Source organism: Natator depressus, chromosome 13 (assembly GCF_965152275.1).
Source record: "Natator depressus isolate rNatDep1 chromosome 13, rNatDep2.hap1, whole genome shotgun sequence".
Lineage (NCBI taxonomy): Eukaryota > Metazoa > Chordata > Testudines > Cheloniidae > Natator > Natator depressus.
Window position 1 is genome coordinate 11,681,300 of NC_134246.1, and position 21,953 is coordinate 11,703,252.

At 39.5% G+C, this 21,953-nt stretch overlaps 1 protein-coding gene across 3 annotated transcripts in view; it reads left to right on the forward strand.

Annotated features, from left to right (window-relative positions):
- The window catches only part of LOC141997418 (serine/threonine-protein phosphatase 4 regulatory subunit 1-like), a 39,337-nt gene extending 19,259 nt beyond the window's left edge, over positions 1-20,078 (forward strand). For all 3 annotated transcript variants that reach the window (XM_074969782.1, XM_074969781.1, XM_074969784.1), the window contains 12 exons: positions 654-812; positions 1,698-1,891; positions 2,347-2,801; positions 5,240-5,457; positions 6,939-7,031; positions 7,765-7,950; positions 8,289-8,450; positions 9,094-9,194; positions 11,460-11,580; positions 13,914-14,048; positions 15,079-15,220; positions 16,808-20,078. In XM_074969782.1, the coding sequence (XP_074825883.1) occupies positions 654-812; positions 1,698-1,891; positions 2,347-2,801; positions 5,240-5,457; positions 6,939-7,031; positions 7,765-7,950; positions 8,289-8,450; positions 9,094-9,194; positions 11,460-11,580; positions 13,914-14,048; positions 15,079-15,220; positions 16,808-16,962 (2,121 nt within the window). In that variant the 3' untranslated portion in view covers positions 16,963-20,078. The remainder of the gene's footprint in view (positions 1-653; positions 813-1,697; positions 1,892-2,346; positions 2,802-5,239; positions 5,458-6,938; positions 7,032-7,764; positions 7,951-8,288; positions 8,451-9,093; positions 9,195-11,459; positions 11,581-13,913; positions 14,049-15,078; positions 15,221-16,807) is intronic.
- Positions 20,079-21,953: the final 1,875 nt, after the last annotated feature.

The window sequence follows — 21,953 nt, forward strand, 5'->3', positions numbered from 1 at the left end:
GTTGTTAAATAAAATCCCAGAAACTTGTGAGAGTGTGAGAGAGGAAAAAAAAACAAAGGGTGGTGGTGGTGGTGGGGTGTTCTTAAGCTAAACCCAGTAGTTGACTTGAATGCTCCTGAGGCAGTAATTCCAAATGAGGAGCTGGTCTGGTACTGAATAGGAAGATCGTGTGTTTTGCAAGTTAACAGTTTTATGCCTCACCTCCAACATACTTTTTTTTTTTTTTTTTTTTAATAAGCACAGGTAAAAGCACAAGAGTATTTTTAAAGTGATCTGATTTTTCTGTTCCTATCCCTCGACCCTCCCCAGACTGGAAAGAATTAGTTTCCCATGCTTAATAAGTTATCCTTACACCAAGATATGTTCGCAGAAAAGAAAGCCTATTACTAATTTTCCTTATGCCCCTCCCCGTAATTTAAATGTTAGCGAGACACAACTGAGATGAATGGGGGAGGGAAATTTTAATTCTTCAATAATTAATATAATTATAATTATTTTTCTTCTAAGTCACTACTTTCACATTCTTTTTCACCCATTGCACATAAACTATTACCAACTGCTTTTTCCAAGTAATTAAACCGACAGAAAGTGGTATCTTGTACTGCAGCTTTAATATCTGTTTGATTAGCTATAGTTTCATTCATTTTTGACAGATTCCAAAGTTTTTTGAACTCTGCTCTGATAGTGTTTGGGGAATGCGAAAAGCTTGTGCTGAATGCTTTATGGCTGTTTCTTACACCACATCCCCAGAAGTTCGCAGAAGCAAGCTGTCCCCTCTCTTTATCAATCTTATCAGTGACCCCTGCAGATGGGTAAGTAGATGGGGAGGTACCTCTGACCTAAAAGAAATTCATGAAGGCAAGCTACCTTTTTCAATTACAAGGACTTTTAAGTGGCCAAACCAGGGGCTTAATAGCAAAGGTAGGTCTCCTGTATAGGCACACATGTTAATTCTCAGTCTTGGTCCCTGAAATGGAGGACACTGAGGGCAGTATGGATGCAACATGCATATGCTTCCTTAAGGCACACATGCATACCCTGTAAAATTAGAGGACAGATTAAAATCCAATTACATGGGCTGTACAGTCACCACCAAAATCTGATAGCTGGATATGTTAGGATCATGGGTATGTGGTCTGCTCTTTTTAGTTTCCATGTACACTTTAGAAATGTAAAATTCATGCTTAGAAGTTGGGTGTCATTCTGGACCTTCTAAATTTTGGCCCGTCAAATGTGGGGATGGTCCTTTAAATTTTTTTTGAAAATGTCATAATGGAGATTACATTTAACACTGTGTAAGAATAAAGAAGCATTTTCATTGTCACGATACTGGGTGCACAGGGTTTTTGGATCATGTCTATGAAACAATTGTGATTTGACTTGAACTTTGTAGTGAAAAGTTAAATAAGTCAGATGAATTATATTTACTAACACATTTTGCTGCTTAAACCCCCTTACTCTGATGTCTTGCGTTTTCCTGATTAAACTCTAGTAGTAAAATGTAATAAATGAAGCCAGGACTGGCTTAATAGCATACTCTGAAAAACTTAGATAATAGCAAAGTATAACCTTGTACATTACTACTTAATATAGTAAGAGCTAAATTTGAGCCACATTTCATATTTCATTATTAACAATTTGCCAAAAGGCAGCATGGCTACAAAATATGTCACTTGTTTATTTTTGTACTGTGCCAGGTTCGCCAAGCTGCTTTTCAGTCTCTAGGCCCGTTTATTTCTACCTTCGCAAACCCTTCTAGTGCTGGCCTTTATATTCGGGAGGATGGGACCCTCAGTATCCGACAATCAGCACAGGATGTGACTTCCAGTTCCTGCCAACCAGGCAACAATGCAAATATCACATCTGCCAGTACGAACATTGTATCCTCCAGGTAAAGCTATGGTTGAAGTGCGAAAGGGGAGAGGAAAACTGACAAAACATTTTTTCCTCCACAATCTTTGAGTTAAGTCTCTAGCTTTAGTTGATATGATCTTGTGTTTAATATATGTGACTAAAAATAAGACCTTTGGTAACGCAGATGTAGTTTCAATAATGGTGTAAAATGTGGGCTACACATAGGTCTGATGAATTGCCACATGATTTAATCTAGCTACTTTAATGTTTCACCAGTAATTTTTTGGAGGGCAAGGGGAGAGAGGAGGGGAAAATATATTGAAATTAGAGGTGAAACAAGTAGTTCTAAAGCAGGATTTGTCCTCAAGTAGAATAGCTACACCTATTGTAATTGCTCTTGCTGCCTTATCTACAGTGTGTGTCTTTTAACTGAAAAGTATTGTTTTAGGGTCTTTACCTTTCATTTTCCTAATGCTATGTCTCTGTTCTCAGTTCAGAACAACCAATAGAAATTAAATTGGAATCGTCAACTGATGGGACTTCAGCAGAAGCCAACCCCTTGATCTGTGTTGAAAGCCCAAGGACAGACCTACTGAAAGGAAGTTCGAACAGTTGTGGTAGTCCTGGAGAGGCTCTGACTAGATTGTCCCAGAATGACAAAACCACTGCTTGTGTGATAGAAGGCATTAAAGACTGTCATGTGAGCAATTGCCAGGGAGTGAACTCAAGGTTCCAGTCTGCTGAGGATGTCTTTAATACTTTCCTGTACTGGCGCCCTCCACTCCCTGATATAAGCCAGGACTTGGAGCTGCTTCAGTCCAAGACTGAGAAGCATGAAGAAGGCTGCTCTATGTCAAAGGCAATGTGTAATAACTGTGTTGCCAGTAGTGAAATAAAAAAAGTGCTGGAAAGCTTGCAGGAGCACATGGATGATCCAGATGTTCAAGGTAAAAGCCTACAATAGTAGTGATGTATGGAGGTATAGTTTCTGATTCCCTCCCTACATGAGGCTTCCCACACCCTTCAAAGCTCCTTATTGCAGCAGCCCTCTCTTGCCTACAGTTTCTCAACCCGTGGGTCAGGACTGAAATTCGGGTTGCCAGAATGTTTCAGGGAGTTGCATGTCAGTTCTGTGGCTCCTGTCCCAGAGGGCTGGCTGGGCTCGCCTCCCTGCTCCAGGCACTGCAACCTCTGGAGTCCCAGCACCACTCAGGTTTGGCCCAGACGTTACGATGACAGATGTCCGGGTAGGCCAAATTTGAGTGATTTGGCACTGCAACCCCCTGAGCCAGGTCACAACTCGACTCTCATTTGATCCAGTCAGGCTGGGAGTGGTAAACCAGAGAGATGCTGCAACCCTGGAGGTTGCAGTGCTCGCAGTGGAGAGCCACATCCAGCCAGCCCAACAGCACAGGAGCCACCGCTGTGGGGTGAGTGCCTGGCAAGACCCAACCACCCTGGGAGGGCAGGATCCAACCACCATCCCAGGGCCCCCACCCCCAGACTATTTACTGAGTCACGACAGGCCATAAACATTTTCAAATGGGTCCTGAACCCCAAAAGATTGAGAACCACTGGAAAAAGTGAGTGGTGGGGATGGAAGGCACAATAAAAAATATAAGAACAGAGAACTCAAAGGAGGAGAAAGCTTAATGACTAGGAAAAGAGCAAGAGGTGAAGTGGAACTGAAGCATAGGAATTGGCATCAGAGTGGGGAGTCGCATGGCTGACACATACAACAGAAAATAAAGAAAAGGGTTTGGGCTACTAAGAAACAGTGAAGGAGTTAGACAGGTAAATCTGTATCTTTTCCATCATACCCTTTACTGTAATGTCTTTGCTTTTCATCATTCCTCAGCCAGGCAACCTTCTTCCCTTTCAGAATAAAAGGATGTGTGAATGCTCATTTTTCTTCCTTCCTAGCCAAGCTGCCAAAACCCTCTAATATACCTCTACATGACCTGATCCTCTTCTCTTTTTTGTTACAGTCATCTCATCTCTTCCTGTCTACTCTTAAATGGGTTGTTTTGATCCATTCCTGAAAGACAGTTCACTAGAGAGACATTCACTAAATACTTCCTCTTGCTTATATATGATCAGAAATGGCTTCATCTATGTGTACGTGATATTTTAGGAATCACCCAAACTGGTAAGGGGTTCTGTCACTGCCTGCCCTGTAACTTTGGGGTGACTTAATGCTGTGCTGCTGTGGCTCAGATCCCTGATAACCGGTAGGTTGCCACAAGCACAAGGTCTCACCCTGGCTTCCCCCAGCTTAGTGACAGCAGGGCGACACCAACAGTCCTTCCAGTCCCAAGTCTCGCCTAATCCATCCTCCCCAACTTCTTAACTACCAGAGTCTCTGACTTTTTCCCTCTGGTTCATCACCCCCGAAGGTATGAAACCAGCCACCCAGTTATCAGCTCACTTTGGTGCACATATACTCCATACGGGTTGCACAACAGAGATCTGCTTGGGGTAAAAAATTCAAAGATGAAATAGTAAGGGAGAACAAACATACAAGTTACACAATAAACAAACACAAAATGCAACTTCTGGCATTTACACTTGTATGGTAGATAAAATTCCTTTTCTATTACAAGTTACCTATTGCCTTTAAACAGTTTCCCAGCATACCCCATAATTGCAGGGGGGATCCAGAGTTTCACAGGCAGCCTCCTATCTAGAGGCTGGCTTTCAGTTTCTGGATGAAGGCCTCAGTTTCAAGCTTCCTTTCTAAAAGTAGTGCTGCCCCCATGCCCTACTCTCCTCCATGTTAAATTGTTTTAGGATAGTGAAATAGGAGATGATCAGAGGTCTGTCCAGAGAATGGAAACAGATACTTATATGCTTCTGCTGGAAACGGTAATACTGCCTCTAAATCTATACTCACAGCTTATCTGAAAGGTTTTGCTGAAGTTAATTCTAGAGCTTTTTTGCAAAGGTAAATAATTCCTCTCATGTTTCTATGCATTTCATTGTGGGTTTTTTTGTTGTTTTTTAAATCTCTCCGTATAAATAATTGTAGTGTTAATACTCCTTTAAAATGAAGCCCAGAAAGGAAACTAAGGACCTATATACACTATGCTGGTGAGGGATACTAGAGGGATGTGTTTTGTAGAGCACTCTAATGTGTTGTGCTCTAGCTGCCCTGTGTAGAGCCTGATGGTGTGCTCTAAAAAAGTACCTGGTTCATGTTGTCCCTCTTTACACAGGACTACATTAATGTGAACTAGTTATCTTTCAGAGTGCATCATCAGGGGCTACACAGGGCAGTTAGAGGGCAGCCTCTTAGTGCTCTTTACAGATCACATCCATCTGGTGCACTTTGCCAAGCTGTGTAGACAAGCCCTAAATGTGCCCCCAATCCCTTTACTTTATACAGCCCAGGTTCAAGTATTGTCCGCTGCGCTCAGAGCTGCTCAGTTTGATTCCATCAATGATTATGAGACCAAACACACAGAAGAGAGCAATGGCAAACTTCAGAATGAATTGTCCACTTTTGAAGCCAGCCATGCCACTGTGGAGAAGAACAGTTTGTCCTCTTCATCATTCCAGGGCAATGTGAGCAACCAATCCATGACCAGTATACTGAAAAGCAAAGTAAGTATATACTCATCCTCTGGATAGACGAATAAGCTTTTAAGGTATGGACAATGTCTACCTCTGTTTGCACAGCACTTAGCACAGCAGTGCCCTGTTCTTGACTGGGGGCCCTAGACACTACTGTAGTATAATTTAGTATATCCCACTTATAATATAAAACAAAATTTAAAGTTTTTCAAGAAGCTTATTTCTATTTAGGTTCAGGTGAGCCAGGAAATAGAAACCTTTAAGTGGCCTTACAGGATCTTCATAGAAAACAAACCTAGAAAAATCTTTCCTGTTTCTGAAGCAAATATAAGTCATTTGTCCCCAGACAAGGGACTAAATCAACCAGTGACAACACACATTCTTCCTGATTGCCATTTTACAATATTCTTAATGTGCATATAGGCTAATAGGAAAACTTTTTCACAGTGCTTATAATTTTGTCTTTATGATAGAGCTAATCATAGGAAGATACTAAAACCCTGCTTGTCCCCTAAAATAACACATTCAGTGCTACCACATGTTTTGTAAGTACAACTTGGTGTTCGCCTTTAATTCCTCCGCAATACAGGAGTAAATATTTTAATCACCAGCTTTTTATTAGGAATTCAGAAGGGGGTGTACTTCACAAATTGACATATTGATCTTGGATTGGAGTTCACCAGAACAGTTTCTTCACTGGTCTGTGGGAAAATAAAAGCAATATCTTGAGGGGAAGTACAGGAGAAGTAGAGTTTCCGGGACTGTACTCCAAAATGAATAAAACTTTTATCAGTGTGTTATTTTTTTCTGAAGCAAATATATTGAGCTGCTTTGTCAACATCTGCTACATTTGCAGAGAGAGTAGAACCTTTAGAGAATAAATAAGAAACTACCTTCCAGTATCTGAAGGATGTTGGGTTCATTGCAATTAAAATTAATAATTTATATACCTTTTAAAGTATTGAAAATATTAGTTGCTCAATCTGAACATGGTTCTGAATTCAGAGTGTGAGCATGAAGGCAGAGGAGTTATTTCAACATTGACCTTTTTACTGAAATCAAAATATTCTGGCTAGTGTCCCGTGGACATTTTAACAATCATAAAGTTTGGTTAAAGAAAGTCCTTTGGGGTAATATATTTGTTTCGTTGCCATAGTGGGTCAATAACTAGATGTGCAGTATCTGTTAATCATAGTGATTGTTCTTGATCTGACTTGCTATTCGTGAAGCTGAAAACTGATCCTTTCTTGATTAAGACATTGCATGGAATTCATTTTGTTGTGGTTGATTCTTATACGGCCAAATTCTGCTTGCATTACTCACATAAGTAATCATCTTGACTTGGCTACTTACATGAGTGGTGTGAGCATGATTTGGCCCTCAAAGACCCGCTCTGTGTCTGAGTTGTGTTGCTCTTCAGTGTAATGCTTTGAGATATACTAAACAGTAGTTCTATAATGAAAGAAAGAAAAACTAACTATTTTAATCATAAATACTACATCCTTTTACAGGAGTCAGAGGAACAACACAATGGGACCACTGAATTTTTAAAGAAAGAACAACATCATATTCCACCCATTGAAGATGATAAATCGAAATTACAGGTGATTTAAAATATTAATTCATGAGGCTTTACCCTCAACTCTGTGGCATTTACAAATTATCACATTACAGACAAAGAAACACCTGTCCAATCAATTCCAAAATTTCAGAAAATGTTCTAGGCATTAATGAGTAGAACGCTATTGATTTTGATAAAATCCAGGCTTTTCCTTTTCCAGTCAGGTCCACAGAGTGCATATTTGGTGCTGCAGAGGGATCTCTCTCTGGTGTCCCCAGCTGCTGCCTACATATCACAGGCAGCAGCTTAATATGCTGCTGTCACTGTGTGTACAGATTGACCTACAAGCTACAATTTTGTTTTTAAATTGCCAGAGAAGTTTATATAAACAGAACTGCATTGGAAAATCTAGCTGTTAGATCTAGCTGCATAAAATAACTTGATGCAGCACCCAAAATGATGATGATCAGTAATAAAAATCGACCTTTGCTGTCTTCCTGATTTGATACATAGACTGTTGCCTACTGCTTTGTCTAAACCGGATGACAAGCCACCCACGGTAGTGACTCGTGCTGTAGTTTGTTGCGCTAGCCTGATGTAGGGTGTGGAGTGTTCAGTCATTTGTTATTCTGTCCTGGCATGTGCCCCTTGTGCACCTGCCACCTGGTTAGAGGCAAGAGAGAATGCTGTGCTAGAGCAGCTGTCTTTCCGTACCTATAATATCTTCCTCTTTTTTTAATTTATTAATGTTAATAATTTACTATCTTTATCTGTAGGATATCATACCTCAACCTTTATTAGACCAGTACTTGTCAATGACTGACCCCGCTCGAGCCCAGACTGTTGACACTGAAATAGCAAAACACTGTGCATATAGTCTCCCAGGGGTGGCCTTAACTCTGGGCCGGCAAAACTGGCATTGTTTGAAAGATACGTATGAGACCTTGGCAGCAGATGTACAGGTAAAACTGCATTTTCAAATAAGCATTCAGAATTCTAAGCAAATTATACAAATTAGAAATATAAGCAAACTATGCTGTAGTTTACAAGAAATAATATCTAAAATTGACAGTGAATAAAATTTTATGATAAATCTGGAATGTTGTGCTGGATGCACTTTTTTTTTTTATTTAAGAAAGGAGACTTTATAAATGACACACATGCTACGCAGCACCTGGTTTTCGTGTAACGAATTATGCTTTTTCTGCCCGTACCCTTCAAAATATAAGTGTACTTCTATTTAAGAGTTGCTCAAGAATATAGTGTTTAATCTAGATTGGTTTTTCTTAACTATGGACAGTGGAAGGTCCGTCGGACGCTAGCTTTTTCCATACACGAGCTGGCTGTTATTTTAGGGGATCAACTAACAGCAGCTGATCTGGTGCCGATCTTCAATGGATTCTTAAAAGATCTGGATGAAGTGCGCATTGGAGTTCTTAAACATCTCTATGACTTCCTTAAGGTAGGAGATTATATAGCAGTTTAAATTTCTGCTTTAATTTTATTAGGCACATGCAAACCTCCATTTTTTTCATGCAGCAATTGCCTCAGAAGCTTTTTGTGAATTCAAATGTATAACGTAATTGTTTTTTGGGTTTGGGATTCTTTGCAGAGAAGTTAAGTTTTTTTAATTTAATTTAATTTTAATTAAAGATCTTCCACTTTCCCCTCTGACTTTGTTTGCTTGCTTTTGTAAACTGTTGTAGTGGAATTGGTGTTCAGAGCAATCTAAGTGGCCTACGATTAATTGAGGAATGAAAAAAGGGTATCAGGTCATCAAGTCCATCCTCAGGGTCCATTGCAAGAAGTGCCGAAGTAGCCCTTGGCATACGTAGCTACCCCAACTGGGTGTGCATTACTTTCAGAATCTGGGCTTTAGTTTTCTGGAGGAAAAAGCAGATTCCCTGTGAACTGTAATCTGATTTTAAGAGTTCTTTCTATCAGGAAAATACAAATAAACAGGAGTGACAGGAGAGTAAAGAATAGAAGAATAACCCTGAAAGAAGTGAAAAGTGTTTTATAAAGCTTCAAACTGTAGTTTCAAACTGCTGGATTCATCAGTTGTATTTACTAATCCGTTGTTTGTGGAACAACATTTCCTGTAGTTGCTTCATGCAGACAAAAGGCGCGAATACCTTTACCAGCTTCAAGAATTTGTCGTGACTGATAACAGCAGGAATTGGAGGTTTCGTTACGAGCTGGCAGAGTAAGTAAAACCTGTTAATGTGTGGTTCCATTACCTTTCATGGTAACGTTCAGAATTTTAACACACCCTGAATGTGAGCAAATGGCAGTAGCTTTCCATTTAAGGGGACATGGAGACTATTTTTAGGTTAAAATTTGAACTACATTAAGGCCAGAAAATCTTGTACAGTAGCAACAATTTAGGTTACACCATATTGTCCCACCAGTGAGCCTTAGCCCAACCTTTAGGGATCATCTGTTAGACAAGAGGATAGAGCAGTATCCATTATCATTCACCTCAGCTGAGGCAGCCAGCCAGAGGTGCCAGTTATAGTGATGGATTTGTGATTTGGACTCTGTCCATTAGGAACTGTACCATCAACTTATTTCACATAGGTCCCTATCTCGCTGAACCATGCTCTGACAGCATTTCTCATTGTTGGCAAATAGTAGGGTTACTCACTACTTCCATGTAGTTAAATATGAGTAGGGAGGTAATTTTACACCTGTATATAGCATTGGTAGACATTTTAGAGTATTGCTTAAAGTCTAGTGTCCACAATTTAAAAAGAATGCTGAAAATTAGAGTGGGTGCAGAAAAGAGCCACAAAAGTGACTCAAGGGCTGACGAAAATGCATTTACAGTGAGAGACTTAGGGTTCAATCTGTTTAAATTATTAAAAAGAATATTGAGAGGTGACTTGTCCCCAGAGTAAAAGTATCTTCACAAAGAGAAAATACCAGGTAATAAAGGACCGTTTGATCAAGTGAGAAGGACATAGCAAGAACAGATGCCTAGATGCTGAAGCTAAACAAATTCAAATTAGAAATAAGACACACATTTTTAACAGTGAGGGTGATTAACCGTTGCAGCAAGCAACCAAGGCAAATGGTGGATTCTTCCTCTTTTTGATGCCTTTGAGTCAAGACTAGATGCCGTTCTGGAAGATATTATTTATTAATCATGTTTTCTATGGTAGGGCCAGCCAAGAATGGTCCCTTTTGCAATAGACCTATATAGAGCAGCAGGCGGAGTCAAATGCAGGTTATTGGGCTTGATACAGAAGTAACTGAGTGAAATTTAATGGCCTATTGTGTATAGGAAGTCAGACTAGATTGTCAAAGGTTCCCTTACAGTCTTAAAATCTATAAAACTCTGGCAGATTATATTAATGCTCATTCAGTTGTATGTCTGATCCTATTTAGTTGTGGTGCTTATGTATAAATCAACAAAATGTGTATGGCATTGGTTTTTCCATTGTACAATTAGTTGACTCATTTTGGTGTTTTCACCCAAGTGGGAGTAGAATGGGGATGGACTAGGGACTGGTAATGGTTCTAGTAATGGTGGCTTGTTTCAGGATCTAAATGGCTAGCCTGTAGACATACACATTCCTGGATTGATGTTTCAAGCTACTTTAAACTCTTTTCGTAAAGCATTTTAATGCATACAATTAAAATACTTTCCTTCACAGTAATCTTAATTCAGTATGCTTTATTTGGTCTGTTGAGTTTTTAACCCCCATACTGGACTGCTGGTGTAATGTTATCCGTGTATTATAAACCCAGTGAAGAAAACTGCAGTGAATGTTGTGTGAGTTCCCTGACATCTAGTGGGAGAACTTTGTAACGTCGGTATGATTTTTTTTTTTTTTGCTGTGATTGGCAGAATTTCACCACCTGCTGCTTGTTGTTATGGCTGTGATATGTTATGTTCAGTTTCCTACAGATGATGCAACTTAAGTAGGCGATCTTTACGTATTCACTGCAGTAATTCAAATATTTCTCATCTTAACTTCCTAAGAGTATGTGTGATTATGTTCTGCAGTTAAGAAGAAGTTTCCCATCATAGCATAAAAATTTCAAAATTCCTCAACATTTTCATCTAAGAATAATAAATTTTAAAGTATTAGTGAAGAAGGGATGAGGGGGAAAGTAAGATAAGGAATTTGAGAATCCCTAAGTAACTTACTTTGCAGTTTCTGATAATTCCCTTATACACCTGTAATTTATGTGAAATCTCATCACTGAAGCTGCATTTTTATACATTTAACTTTATTGAAATGTAGTAGTTCTGAAACGTGCACTTCATGTATAAATTTTAGTCTGGTTGGGAGACTAAACAGAAGAACAAAATCCCCAAGCTTTGCATAATAAAAAATGATTGTTCTCCCAGATTTTCAACAACTTTGTTCATGAAACCAAAATGATTTTCCTCCATCTTCAGCAGGAAGGCCATAAAGAAAAAGAGAGGAATGTTTTGACTCAATGATCCCTTGTGTTTCAGACAGCTGATCCTGATATTAGAACTCTACAACCCCAATGATGTGTATGACTACTTAAGGCACATTGCGTTAACTCTCTGCTCCGATAAAGTATCAGAAGTCAGGTGGATCTCCTTCAAACTGGTAAAGGATTTTACTTTTTCTTGCAAAAAAGATTTATGAAAAATGTATTTAATAGCAACACATTGACTTGAAAAGTTTATTGAAATTATATGGTAACAACAGATATTAGGAACACAAATATGTTTCAACTAGACCTGGTCAAAAAATGAAGAGACAATTTTTCATGAAGTATTGTGAAGTAGTTTCTGTGCTCCAAATGGTTTTTTTTTAATTTCAGTTGTCAAGAAATCACTGCAGGGAGGAAAAAGAGACGTTGAAAGGAAGAAAAAAAATCCCCAAAACGATAAATGAAAAATTTCAAAAAAATCTGTTTTTGAAAAAAAAAATTGAAATATTTTTTTAAAATTTACAAATTTTGAAAAAAGTAGTTTTTTCATTTAAAAAAAAATCTTGTTTAAAAAAAAAAAAAGTGGACCAGCTTTAGTTTCAACATCTTCCATGTATGCTCAATTTTTTTCTTGGCACAATAGAATTATACATGCACTTTTGCAGAAACAAAAGTGGTGTGGAGAAAGTAAATAAGGAAGTGTTATTTACTCCTTCTCATAACACAAGAATTAGGGGTCACCAAATGAAATTAATATGCAGCAGGTTTAAAACAAACTACAGGAAGTATTTCTTCACACAATGCACAGTCAACCTGTGGAACTCCTTGTCAGAGGATGTTGTGAAGGCCAAGACCATAACAGGGTTCAAAAAAGAACTAGATAAATTCATGGAGGATAGGTCCATCAATGGCTATTAGGCAGGATGGGCAGGGATGGTGTCCCTAGCCTCTGTTTGCCAGAAGGTGGGAATGAGCGACAGGGAATGGATCACTTGATGATTACCTGTTCTGTTCATTCCCTCTGGGGCACCTGGCATTGGCCACTGTCAGAGTACAGGATACTGGGCTAGATGGACCTTTGGTCTGACCAAGTATGGCCATTCTTATGACAAAAGGTGAAGTCCTGGCCCCACCTGAAGTCAGTAACAAAACTCCAATTGACTTCAATGAGGTTGGGATTTCATGCAAACTTTTTCAGGTGCATTTTTGCAAAGGCAAAAATCAGAGGCTCCCGAGCAACGTGGCTTAAAAAATTCTCACTCACAGTCTGTTACATTAGAACTCTGTTTGTTTGTGTTTTTTAAATTGTGGCTCAATAAAAGTTTACAGAATGGGCTGGGCATTGGGTATATTGAGTAAATACTAATTTTACAAATCTGTAAGCCTGCTAAATACATGGTTAACCAACAGAACTTTTTTTTTTAAAGACATATTTCAAGATAAAGGGGGAATTTTAATGTATGTACCCAGGTCTGCATGGACTTTTATTTTTAAACTTACTGATAAGAATATATATGTATAAAAGAGATTAAGGAAAACCTAGTTCTTTTTTAAGTCAGCCTAACTCGTATGTACAGAATGACGGGAATACAAAATGAAATCCTGACTACTTACTATAATCTGATGTGCTGTAGCCCTGATAGTATGTAATGTTGCACATCGTGTGGTGGTGAAGTATTAAACTGCACTTGGAAGATGTGCCTGCTTTGAGGGGAAAGCTGAACTCTGAATTTCCCTCTTTTCTTCCTTTGTGTCATAGTGTTAATGGTAATTTTCTTTGTGAATGATCCACATATGAGTAACTGCTGTTTTCTTCGTCTTCCTCAAAACTAAGATTCTCATATGTAATCGTAACTATTCAGGAGATAGCAGCACCATTCTCTTGAATTTATTTCTAATGACTTATTTGAGCCCATTTTGTGTCAGACCTTTTCTGTTAAATATATATGCCTTCTGTAGAGAAGGACATGCAAGTAATCTGATACATGAAAAAGTAGACAAATGATCTTACTGTTCACTGTTCTTTCCTGTAAGTTGGTTTTATGCTAGAATATAGTTTTGTTTAACAGTATTTAGTAAGTAGAGAACTTGTCTGCATGCTGGCACCACAGACATCACAGGATCTGCTCTTTGCTGCTTTGGTCCTCCATGGAAAGGTGGTGGTGGTGGTGGTATTATTATTTAGTATTTATTATTAGCAAGGATATCGCTGAGAACACCACAAAGTGGTAGTGTAACATTTCTTTTAAAACCAGTGTTTGAGTGAGACCATAGCAAAGTAGACAGTTGGGTCAGTAAAGAAGCTTAAAAATGGCCTCTTCTCTCAACCTTTGCATTTCAGAGCTGTGCTAAGTAAAGCTTTTGTCAAAACAAACAACACTATAGTTTAATGATACCTATAGTTCTGCAGAGGTTTTGGCATTCTTAAGTAGTAGTCTTCAAGTAAAGTGATGCCACTTAAATGCTAGTATTCACAGTCTAAATCTGCCCTCTGATCTTTTCACAGGTTGTGGCAATACTACAGAAGTTCTATGCAAATAATGCAAATGCGTTGGGATTAAATTTCATTAATGAGCTTGTAGCAAGGTTCCGTCATTGTTCCAAGTGGATTGGAAGACAAGCTTTTGCCTTCATTTGTCAGGTTAGATTGCCTTTTTACATGTATGGGTGTATCTACAAATTGAGAGGATTCATAATGCTGGCAGGAATGGCTTTCAGAATTGGTAAAGGAATATAGAGCCATTCACCTCCAGAGTATTTAAGAACTATTCCAAATCAGTAATGAGTGAAAGTCATTATCTTCTCAGGGTGGTTCAGTGGCTTGTGTGAACTGACATGTCCAAATCACAAAAGCAAACCTCAGAAGTAGCACCCTCCATTGTCAGCAGTCTTGGCAACAAAGCAAAATATAGATGAGACTGAAAACAAGCTGTGTTTTGTGAAATCCGCCTAGACTACTGGCAGGATTGTGCTTAGACAGGGACTATACAGTTCACGTGTGCTCTTTGAATTAGTGGTGGTTGCCGGGTGCCCAGAGTTAGTGGAAAACAGGTATGTCTCTAAAGTGACTAAACTTGTTTGCTACCGAGAGGAGGAGGAGGGGAAGTGGCCATTGACTGCCCTACTCTTCAGTTTGGTGGTCAATACTAGTCCATGAAAAGGCCATACATTGTTTTCTTTTAGCCAGGGAAATGATTCATACTAGTAGTTAGTTGTAAGGCAGTGGGAAGAGGAGAAGCAAAGCCAAGGTGTTAATGATTCCCAGAATAAAAATTGTAAGTCCACTGCCTTCGTTGGGCCAACTTTAAATGAATCTTGACATCCTAAATTCATATCTACACAGGGTAGAAGGACCAAATGGTACTTATCCTTGAGTGAATCAATCAGATACTTTGCTTGTGGTGTCCTTCCAAAAACTTCCAGGGGAAGGAAGGGCCATTAAAAGAAAAAATATATTCAAGTAACCTCCCCTTGTGAATGTAAATTTAGGCTGCGTGTGTGGAACAATATACATTTGAGAGTTAGGAATACATCTGAAATAGACAGCCAGATAACTAACATTTTTTAAATACAAGCTAAACTTGAGGCAAGTTGGAAAGGAATCGGAGATAATTGTTTTTGTTAAAGATACACTGATTGCTTTATCTTCTGTTCTGCTCTTACCTCCACAGGCCGTAGTAGAAGAAGAGTGTATGCCTGTTGACCATTTTGTCGAACACTTACTTCCCAGTCTTTTAAGTCTTGCTTCTGATCCTGTGCCAAACGTAAGGGTTCTGTTAGCCAAGGCTCTAAGGCAAACGCTGTTGGAGAAAGGTATGCTAAACTAATTCCTTTGATGTAAGAACTAATTTCTCATTAATTCCATCATTTCTGTAACACCGCAGCTTTTCACAAATTGGCTTGCTCAGCTGATAAAAAGAATGTTCAGATTTACGATATAACGATATAACAAAGGCAGAAACTAGTACACTATAATTTTGGGATCCTACATTTAAATTCAGCCTGTGCAATGCTTGATATCAGTTAGTTTGCAAAAAGAACGCAGGCTTCTTTTTCCTTTCAAAAAGTTTTTTTTTTCTGCTAGCATTAAAAAGCTACTGTATATCCTCTGTGGTTTGTCACCCTTTTGTGATTTTGACATAATACAACAGATGTGATATTCTATTCAATGGAAGGCAGTTGAATGCCTATTTATAGTGGGAAAGTCACATAGCATGTTATATAAATTATTTAAGGCAGGAGTTCTCAAACTTCATTGCACCGCGACTCACTTTTGACAACAAAAAATTACTGTATGACTGCAGGACAGGGGACCGAAGCCTGAGCCCACCTGAGTCCCACTGCCCCAGGGGGCAGGACAGAGCCAAAGCCCTGAGCCCCACCACCCCAGGTGGGAAAGGGGTTAAAGCCGAAGCCCAAAGGCTTCAGCCCCAGCCAGGGGCCCTGTAACCTGAGCCCAACCGTCCAGGGCTATATCCCTTGGGCTTCGGCCCTGGGCAGTGGGGTTTGGGCTTTGGCCCTGAGCCCCTGCAAGTCTAAGCGAGCCCTGGCGGCACCATTAAAATGTGGTTGTGACCCACAGTTTGAGAAGCACTGACTGAAGGCTAAGAAGAGACATCAGTAAATTATAGGTCCAAAGAGGAGATGCTTTTGAGAAATTCAGAGGATCAAAATAAATGAAAGGAATTGTAATCGGATGTTTAAAAGGTTCTGCACAAACTCCGTTTGCTATATTCATCAACTATTTCTCAGTTCTAGAGAATGAATAGTATAACAGCCTTGTTTACAAATATGGTCACTCATCCACTCATATGCATATTCCTGTATTTGTTTTTCAAAACATCCAGGCCGCCTCTGATATATGCCTTTTTATAAAGGGAGTCACCCTTCTCCATTCCTCACCAGAATCAGTTATGTCAATGGGAGTATTTTGATAGTACTAAAAAAAAAAAAAAAAAAAAGAACATGGCAGCCTGCCAATTTTCCTTTCTTCCTGGTACGTTTCCACTTGGGGGCCAGCAAAAGCAAAGAACCACTTATAGAAATATTGAGTATTCAGCATAGAGCTCTCCCTTTGCCAAGTCCTAAGCGAAAGAAATTAAGAAAAAAACACAGCCTTCTTTCTCAACTTCCGTGGACTTGCTTTAGCTTCCCCAGGGAGGCTAGCCTCGAAGTTAGACATACTTCTCTGGATGAGGGAAGACCCTAACACTAATCCCACCATGTCCGTTGTGTGATCTGTAACTTTAAATTTAAAAAAAAAAAAAGCAAAGTTTCATTCTCTCTCTTCTGGCAAAGGGTAAGAATAATTTTGTGATGTGCCTGAAGTGTACAGTACAGCACAACTCTGAATAAAACTGTTTTTCCCCCCCTCACCTTTTTTCCCCCTTCTTGTTCTAGCTTATTTTAAAAGTGTTGGCAACCCTCATCTAGAAGCTGTGGAAGAGACTGTTCTAGCTTTACAGTCGGACAGAGACCAAGATGTGTCTTTTTTTGCCACTGTAAAACCAAAACTGAACAATATGGACATGACTTCCCTTGAAAAACAAAACTAAACTGTTCATCTACTACAAACCCTGAACATCAAAATGGTGACACACTTCATGTTCTTGGAGGAACATGGAACCAAGCAATTTATTGCCTCCCTGGTCTGAGAGAAAAGGGCTTGTTGAAAATGCCATTATCTTCATTCAGTGACCACTTTTATATCTACAGCTGTGCGTCAGATTGGATGACTACATTCAAACGTTTGTTCTTTTCCTTGTAAACATGGATTGTAACTCATCTCTACAAAAGGTCCAGTGTTGTAAATATCCTCTTACGAAGTTGCACACATACAGCATTTCAGTATCATCCGTTACAGTAATATATTTTTAAATACTGTATTTTAAAAAAATCCAGTAATAAAGCAGTTTGCTAGAAACCCCTCTAAGCTTGTAAGTTTAAAAACCTGAAGTTAGTAAGCTTGTGTGTAGATGCTTTCCCCCATTTTATTGTGGTTTTTATATTTTTTGTTTATAGTACTGCATTTTATTATTTACCTGAAAAAAATGTATATATGTGAATAGCTCCTGACACTTGGCAAAAGAATTCAAAAAATTTGAATCCCACACCAGTGAGACTCATATAAGCCATTTTACGTTATACAACACAGGTGGCTTGTTGGAACTAAAGCATGGCTTACTTCTACTTTTAACGTACATGTGATGTTTTTTAAAATCAGGGCTTGACTTTCTCTGTATATTGGGTCAGTTTTTATTACTTTGTCTTTTGTAAACTGTATTATTATTATTTAACATTTTTTCTCACTTCCTGCTGTTAATCCTTGGTCTCCTTTTCTCACTGCTAGTACTGATGGGTGTGTAATATACATGGACTGTTAACTTCCCAAACTGGAAATTGCTAATTCTGCCCTAGCAAAGTTCATTTCATTCAAGGAACTCAAAGGTCACAGATTAGAGGTTACTTCTTATTGCAGAGACTTCATGTATAAATGCTCTGCAAAGTGTGTAAGTAGGGATGCATGTGTATGGGAGTGCATCACACACACCCACCCACCCACCCACCTGTGACTTGAAAAACACTGTATCTGGTTCAGCATTCAGATCCCTGGGAATCTGTCTCTCTGTACTGTAATGACAGAGAAAAATTCTTATGTTGTGGTCTCTGTATGTTTCCATATAGTGCAGATTTCCAGAGTACAAAAGTTGACCTATTTTACTTTACAGACTCGGTTTGTAGTCTTGTAGCTGTTGTCATGATTCTTTGGATTGGATGTAAACAAAAAATGAAATGTGAAAAACCAAGATTACATTAACTTGACAGTATATTGGATTCTTCTCATATCTAAACAGGAACTTCGGTAGAAAAAAGTAGGATGAAATCCTCTTCACTAAACCTGGCAGTTTTGCAAAATAGTCACTTAAGCTAGAGAACTGATTCTCTTTGTTGGGCCCTGCTTATTTCAGCTCTGCCTTCCCGTGTACAGAGACTTGAACTAACATAGGACCTGATCCAAAACCTATTGAAGACAATGGGCTTTGACTCAGAACAGCAGCCTTGCAGTATATATACTGCATTATGGGGAAATGGATCTCATTTAATGACAAGTAAATTACTGTGTCCAGCATTTGCTTAATGTGTAAACAGACCAGTAAAAGAATAGTTCCTTCCACTTTATTTCATTGTTATAACATGAATTACTTATATCGTCTGGAAGTTAAAAATACTCCTCTCTTAAAACTGGATTGTCAGCCTCATAGCAAGTAGCTTTCCCAGCCTGATATGTGTATGGTTTTTTGAGTGTTTAATTTTGTATAAATATTTACCAAACTAGTTTTGCATTATAATGTATAGTATTTGTAATAAATCGTTTGCTTGCAAGACCATAAGATGCTTTTAGAAACTATAGGCGGAAATATATTGTTGCTATTTCAGAAAACAGTTTAAAATCTGTAAATTCCACAATTTCCACCCTTAATTTTTTTATATAATTTAAAACAAATGCCTCTTCAATGCAAACCAATTTTTTATGACTGCAATTTCTCAGCAAAAAAAAATGCAAGTTAGTTTTTTTGTAGTTTTAATATCTTTTTCTAATGCTAACATTATACTAATATTTTTTAAACAGTTCAAATTTTCTAAGATTGTTCTGACCAGGTTTTATTTTTGTTGACTATTAACAGGTCATTAAATTTCTCAGCACTGATCATAAAGTTTTTAAGTGTACATAGATATGTTTTAAACGTACTGTATATAAACTGGTTACTTTGAACATTAATACAACCCAGCTTTCTGTTTCCATAATCGTCTTAAAAAGTTACCTTGTCCTGCAGTAACTTACTGGAAAATACAAACTTCTGTGTGTTTATGGAAAGTTGGGATAGTTTTTCATGATGGTATTCTTAGAATCACTTGTAAACCACCAACTAAGGTCGCTAAACGCCATAACAAAAATTTGTGTTAAATCTTTTTTTGGCACCTTTCTAACTCCAGAAATTCACGTCCATTTTAAATGATGTGATTTTTGGGTTGTGTTTTTGTGTTTTTTTTTTTTTTTTTTTAGTAGAGCTTTTAAAAATTCATTAAAACTCGATAGTTGCATGCACTAGAGGGGACAACAGATCTTCCTTTAACTTCAGACAACATGCAGTTCTATTAAACTGGCTCACTTTTTCCAAGGTGTGCATTTTGTTTTCATTTTATACTGGAAATATGACTTCAGCATGACTAAAGACTGCACTTTACCACTCACACTAGACAGATGGTTGCAATGAAGATTAAAGCTGTGTATTCACCTGCAATTCTCTGGGCTGTTTAAATTATGCAAAAACTGTATTTTAAAAGCCAAATGGAGCAAAGTGAGGTAGTCAATCCACCTTTGCAAAAGCAGCAAGAATATTACTCTAAAACACTTTTGGCTAAGGGATATGAGAATAACATTAGTGGTGCAATATTGCTTGGATGCTGTAGAAAATTATCAGGCACTTGTAATCCAAAGCATGTTAGTCATGTTGCTTAGAATTCAGACTCACTGTATCCACTATATATGATACACTCTTGGCAACTAACAGGATTCTGCCCTAGTGGCAGCTGTCATCTATAAACGGTGTTGTTTAGAGCCCAAATAAGTGGAGACACTCTGGAAGTGCCACTGATTTGCCAGAATATAGAAGCTATGTAACTTTCTATTGTATTTATCTCAATAAATCTCATGACTGTTTTACGAAATGTCTGTGGTAATTGACTCCTGTCATAAATAGCATATACAATTTGTTTTCTTCACCTGCTTAAAATACAAGTTCAGTACTTGGGGTTATAAAGTGGTAATTACGTGGTTAAAAATAAACCATGAACAGCTATAGACTAACAAGGAAAACAGGAATATAAAATACCCTAGTGCATGCGTGCAACATGGCAAAGTTAATGTTGCTGTAGGAGCCTTAATAATGGAATTTCCTCACTTTTCTGTGCTTGGTTTCTTAATGTTGCATCAGTGCTAAGTTTTCCATATAAGAGACTAGGGGCCTGGGGGAGTGGGGAAGGAAAAAGGATGTCACAGGGTCCATTCACTGCTAGGGGCACCTCCTCCTGGCCCGTCTGGGGTTTAGCTCCTTCCAGGTGTTGCCCCCTCCTCTGGTGGTCCCTCGGCCCAGCTTCTTCTATCACCCTGCAGCCCCTCTTGCTCCAGGAACTGCAGCTGCCTCTCTGCGACTTGGCCTTCTGGCCAGGTCACTCTGTGTGTTTCCCTCTTCAAGGGCATCAAAGTTTTTCCTCAGTGCCAGTCTCAGGCAGTCTTCCCATTCATTCCCCCATGCTGCCACTTCCTCTGTGGCTGGCAGGGGAACCTGGGCCTGCCCTCTACTCTGGGTTCCAGCTCAGGGACCCTCTAATGAGCAGCCAAGGTCTGTTCTCTCCTGGACCTTCCTACCTTTCCCTGAGCCCAGGCACTTCTTGTTCTGATCCACCTGAGCCTCATCCTGCTTCCTGGCTCCTCCTCCAGGTGCAGCTTGGGGAGTTAATTGGCCCACCTAGCCACTTTAACCCTTCCAGGGCCTGTGGGGGTGGATACCCCATCACAGGGGGGATGCTGGTTATTAATTTTCACCCATCTCAGTGCTGCTCTCTGCCTCTCAAGGTCTGTCATCCTTTCTCCTCTTTTTCACCTCCCCTAGATCCCTGTACCTTCTCATAAATGAGTTGAGAAGTCCCATACTTCTCCCCAGCTCTTACTTACCTCTCCTGACCCCAACCACCTCTGTACCTGTCTCCCCTTCTCAAGGTGCTCTCCTGCACTCCTTCCCCAGCTCTTCCCTGGATTTGTACGCACAATTCCCTTTTGTCCTCTTTTGGGTTCCTCACCTAATGTGCTCCTATGCCCAGTCTCAAGGTCCCTCTGTGTCTATTCCCCACTCCTGCCTTCACCAAAGAGCAACTCTTCCTCCCCTCTCCTCCCTCACATTCCTCCACATTATCATAAATGATAAATCTCAACATGTCACCCCCACCCTCTAGGAGGAGGGAGGAAACGAAGCTGCGGCTGGTGGCTGGGACTCTTCAACTGCTGCCCTTTGAGGTTCCGGCCTTCGTTCTGTTCTGAGCAGGAAGGACCCCAGTACTGCAGAGCAGAGAGGTGGGGCTTGTCTACGCTGGCACATTTTTGCAGTGTAAAGCAGCTTTTTGCACTCAAACTGCGGAGGTGTACACGCTGCCCAGCCACTTTGTGTGCAGAAAACCCACCTCGACGGGAGTCCTAAGGCTATTTGCACAGAGGCTCCGGCACTCTGTTGCCCGTGTAGACACTTGATTGCTTTCTGCGCTGTAATTGGCCTCCAGAGTCATCCCATAATGCCTCAAGTGACCGCTGTGCTCATTGTTTTGAACTCAGCTGCCCTGGAGACATGCGCCCCCAACCCCCCTTTCAAAGCACCTTTTCTGACAACCCTTGTATGCTGTGCTGATCTGCTCCGGGACACAAAGCAGACCATTAATGTGGAGTGTTTGTGCTGTGTGTGTATGCGTGTGTGCTTCCTGCCACTGTACTTAC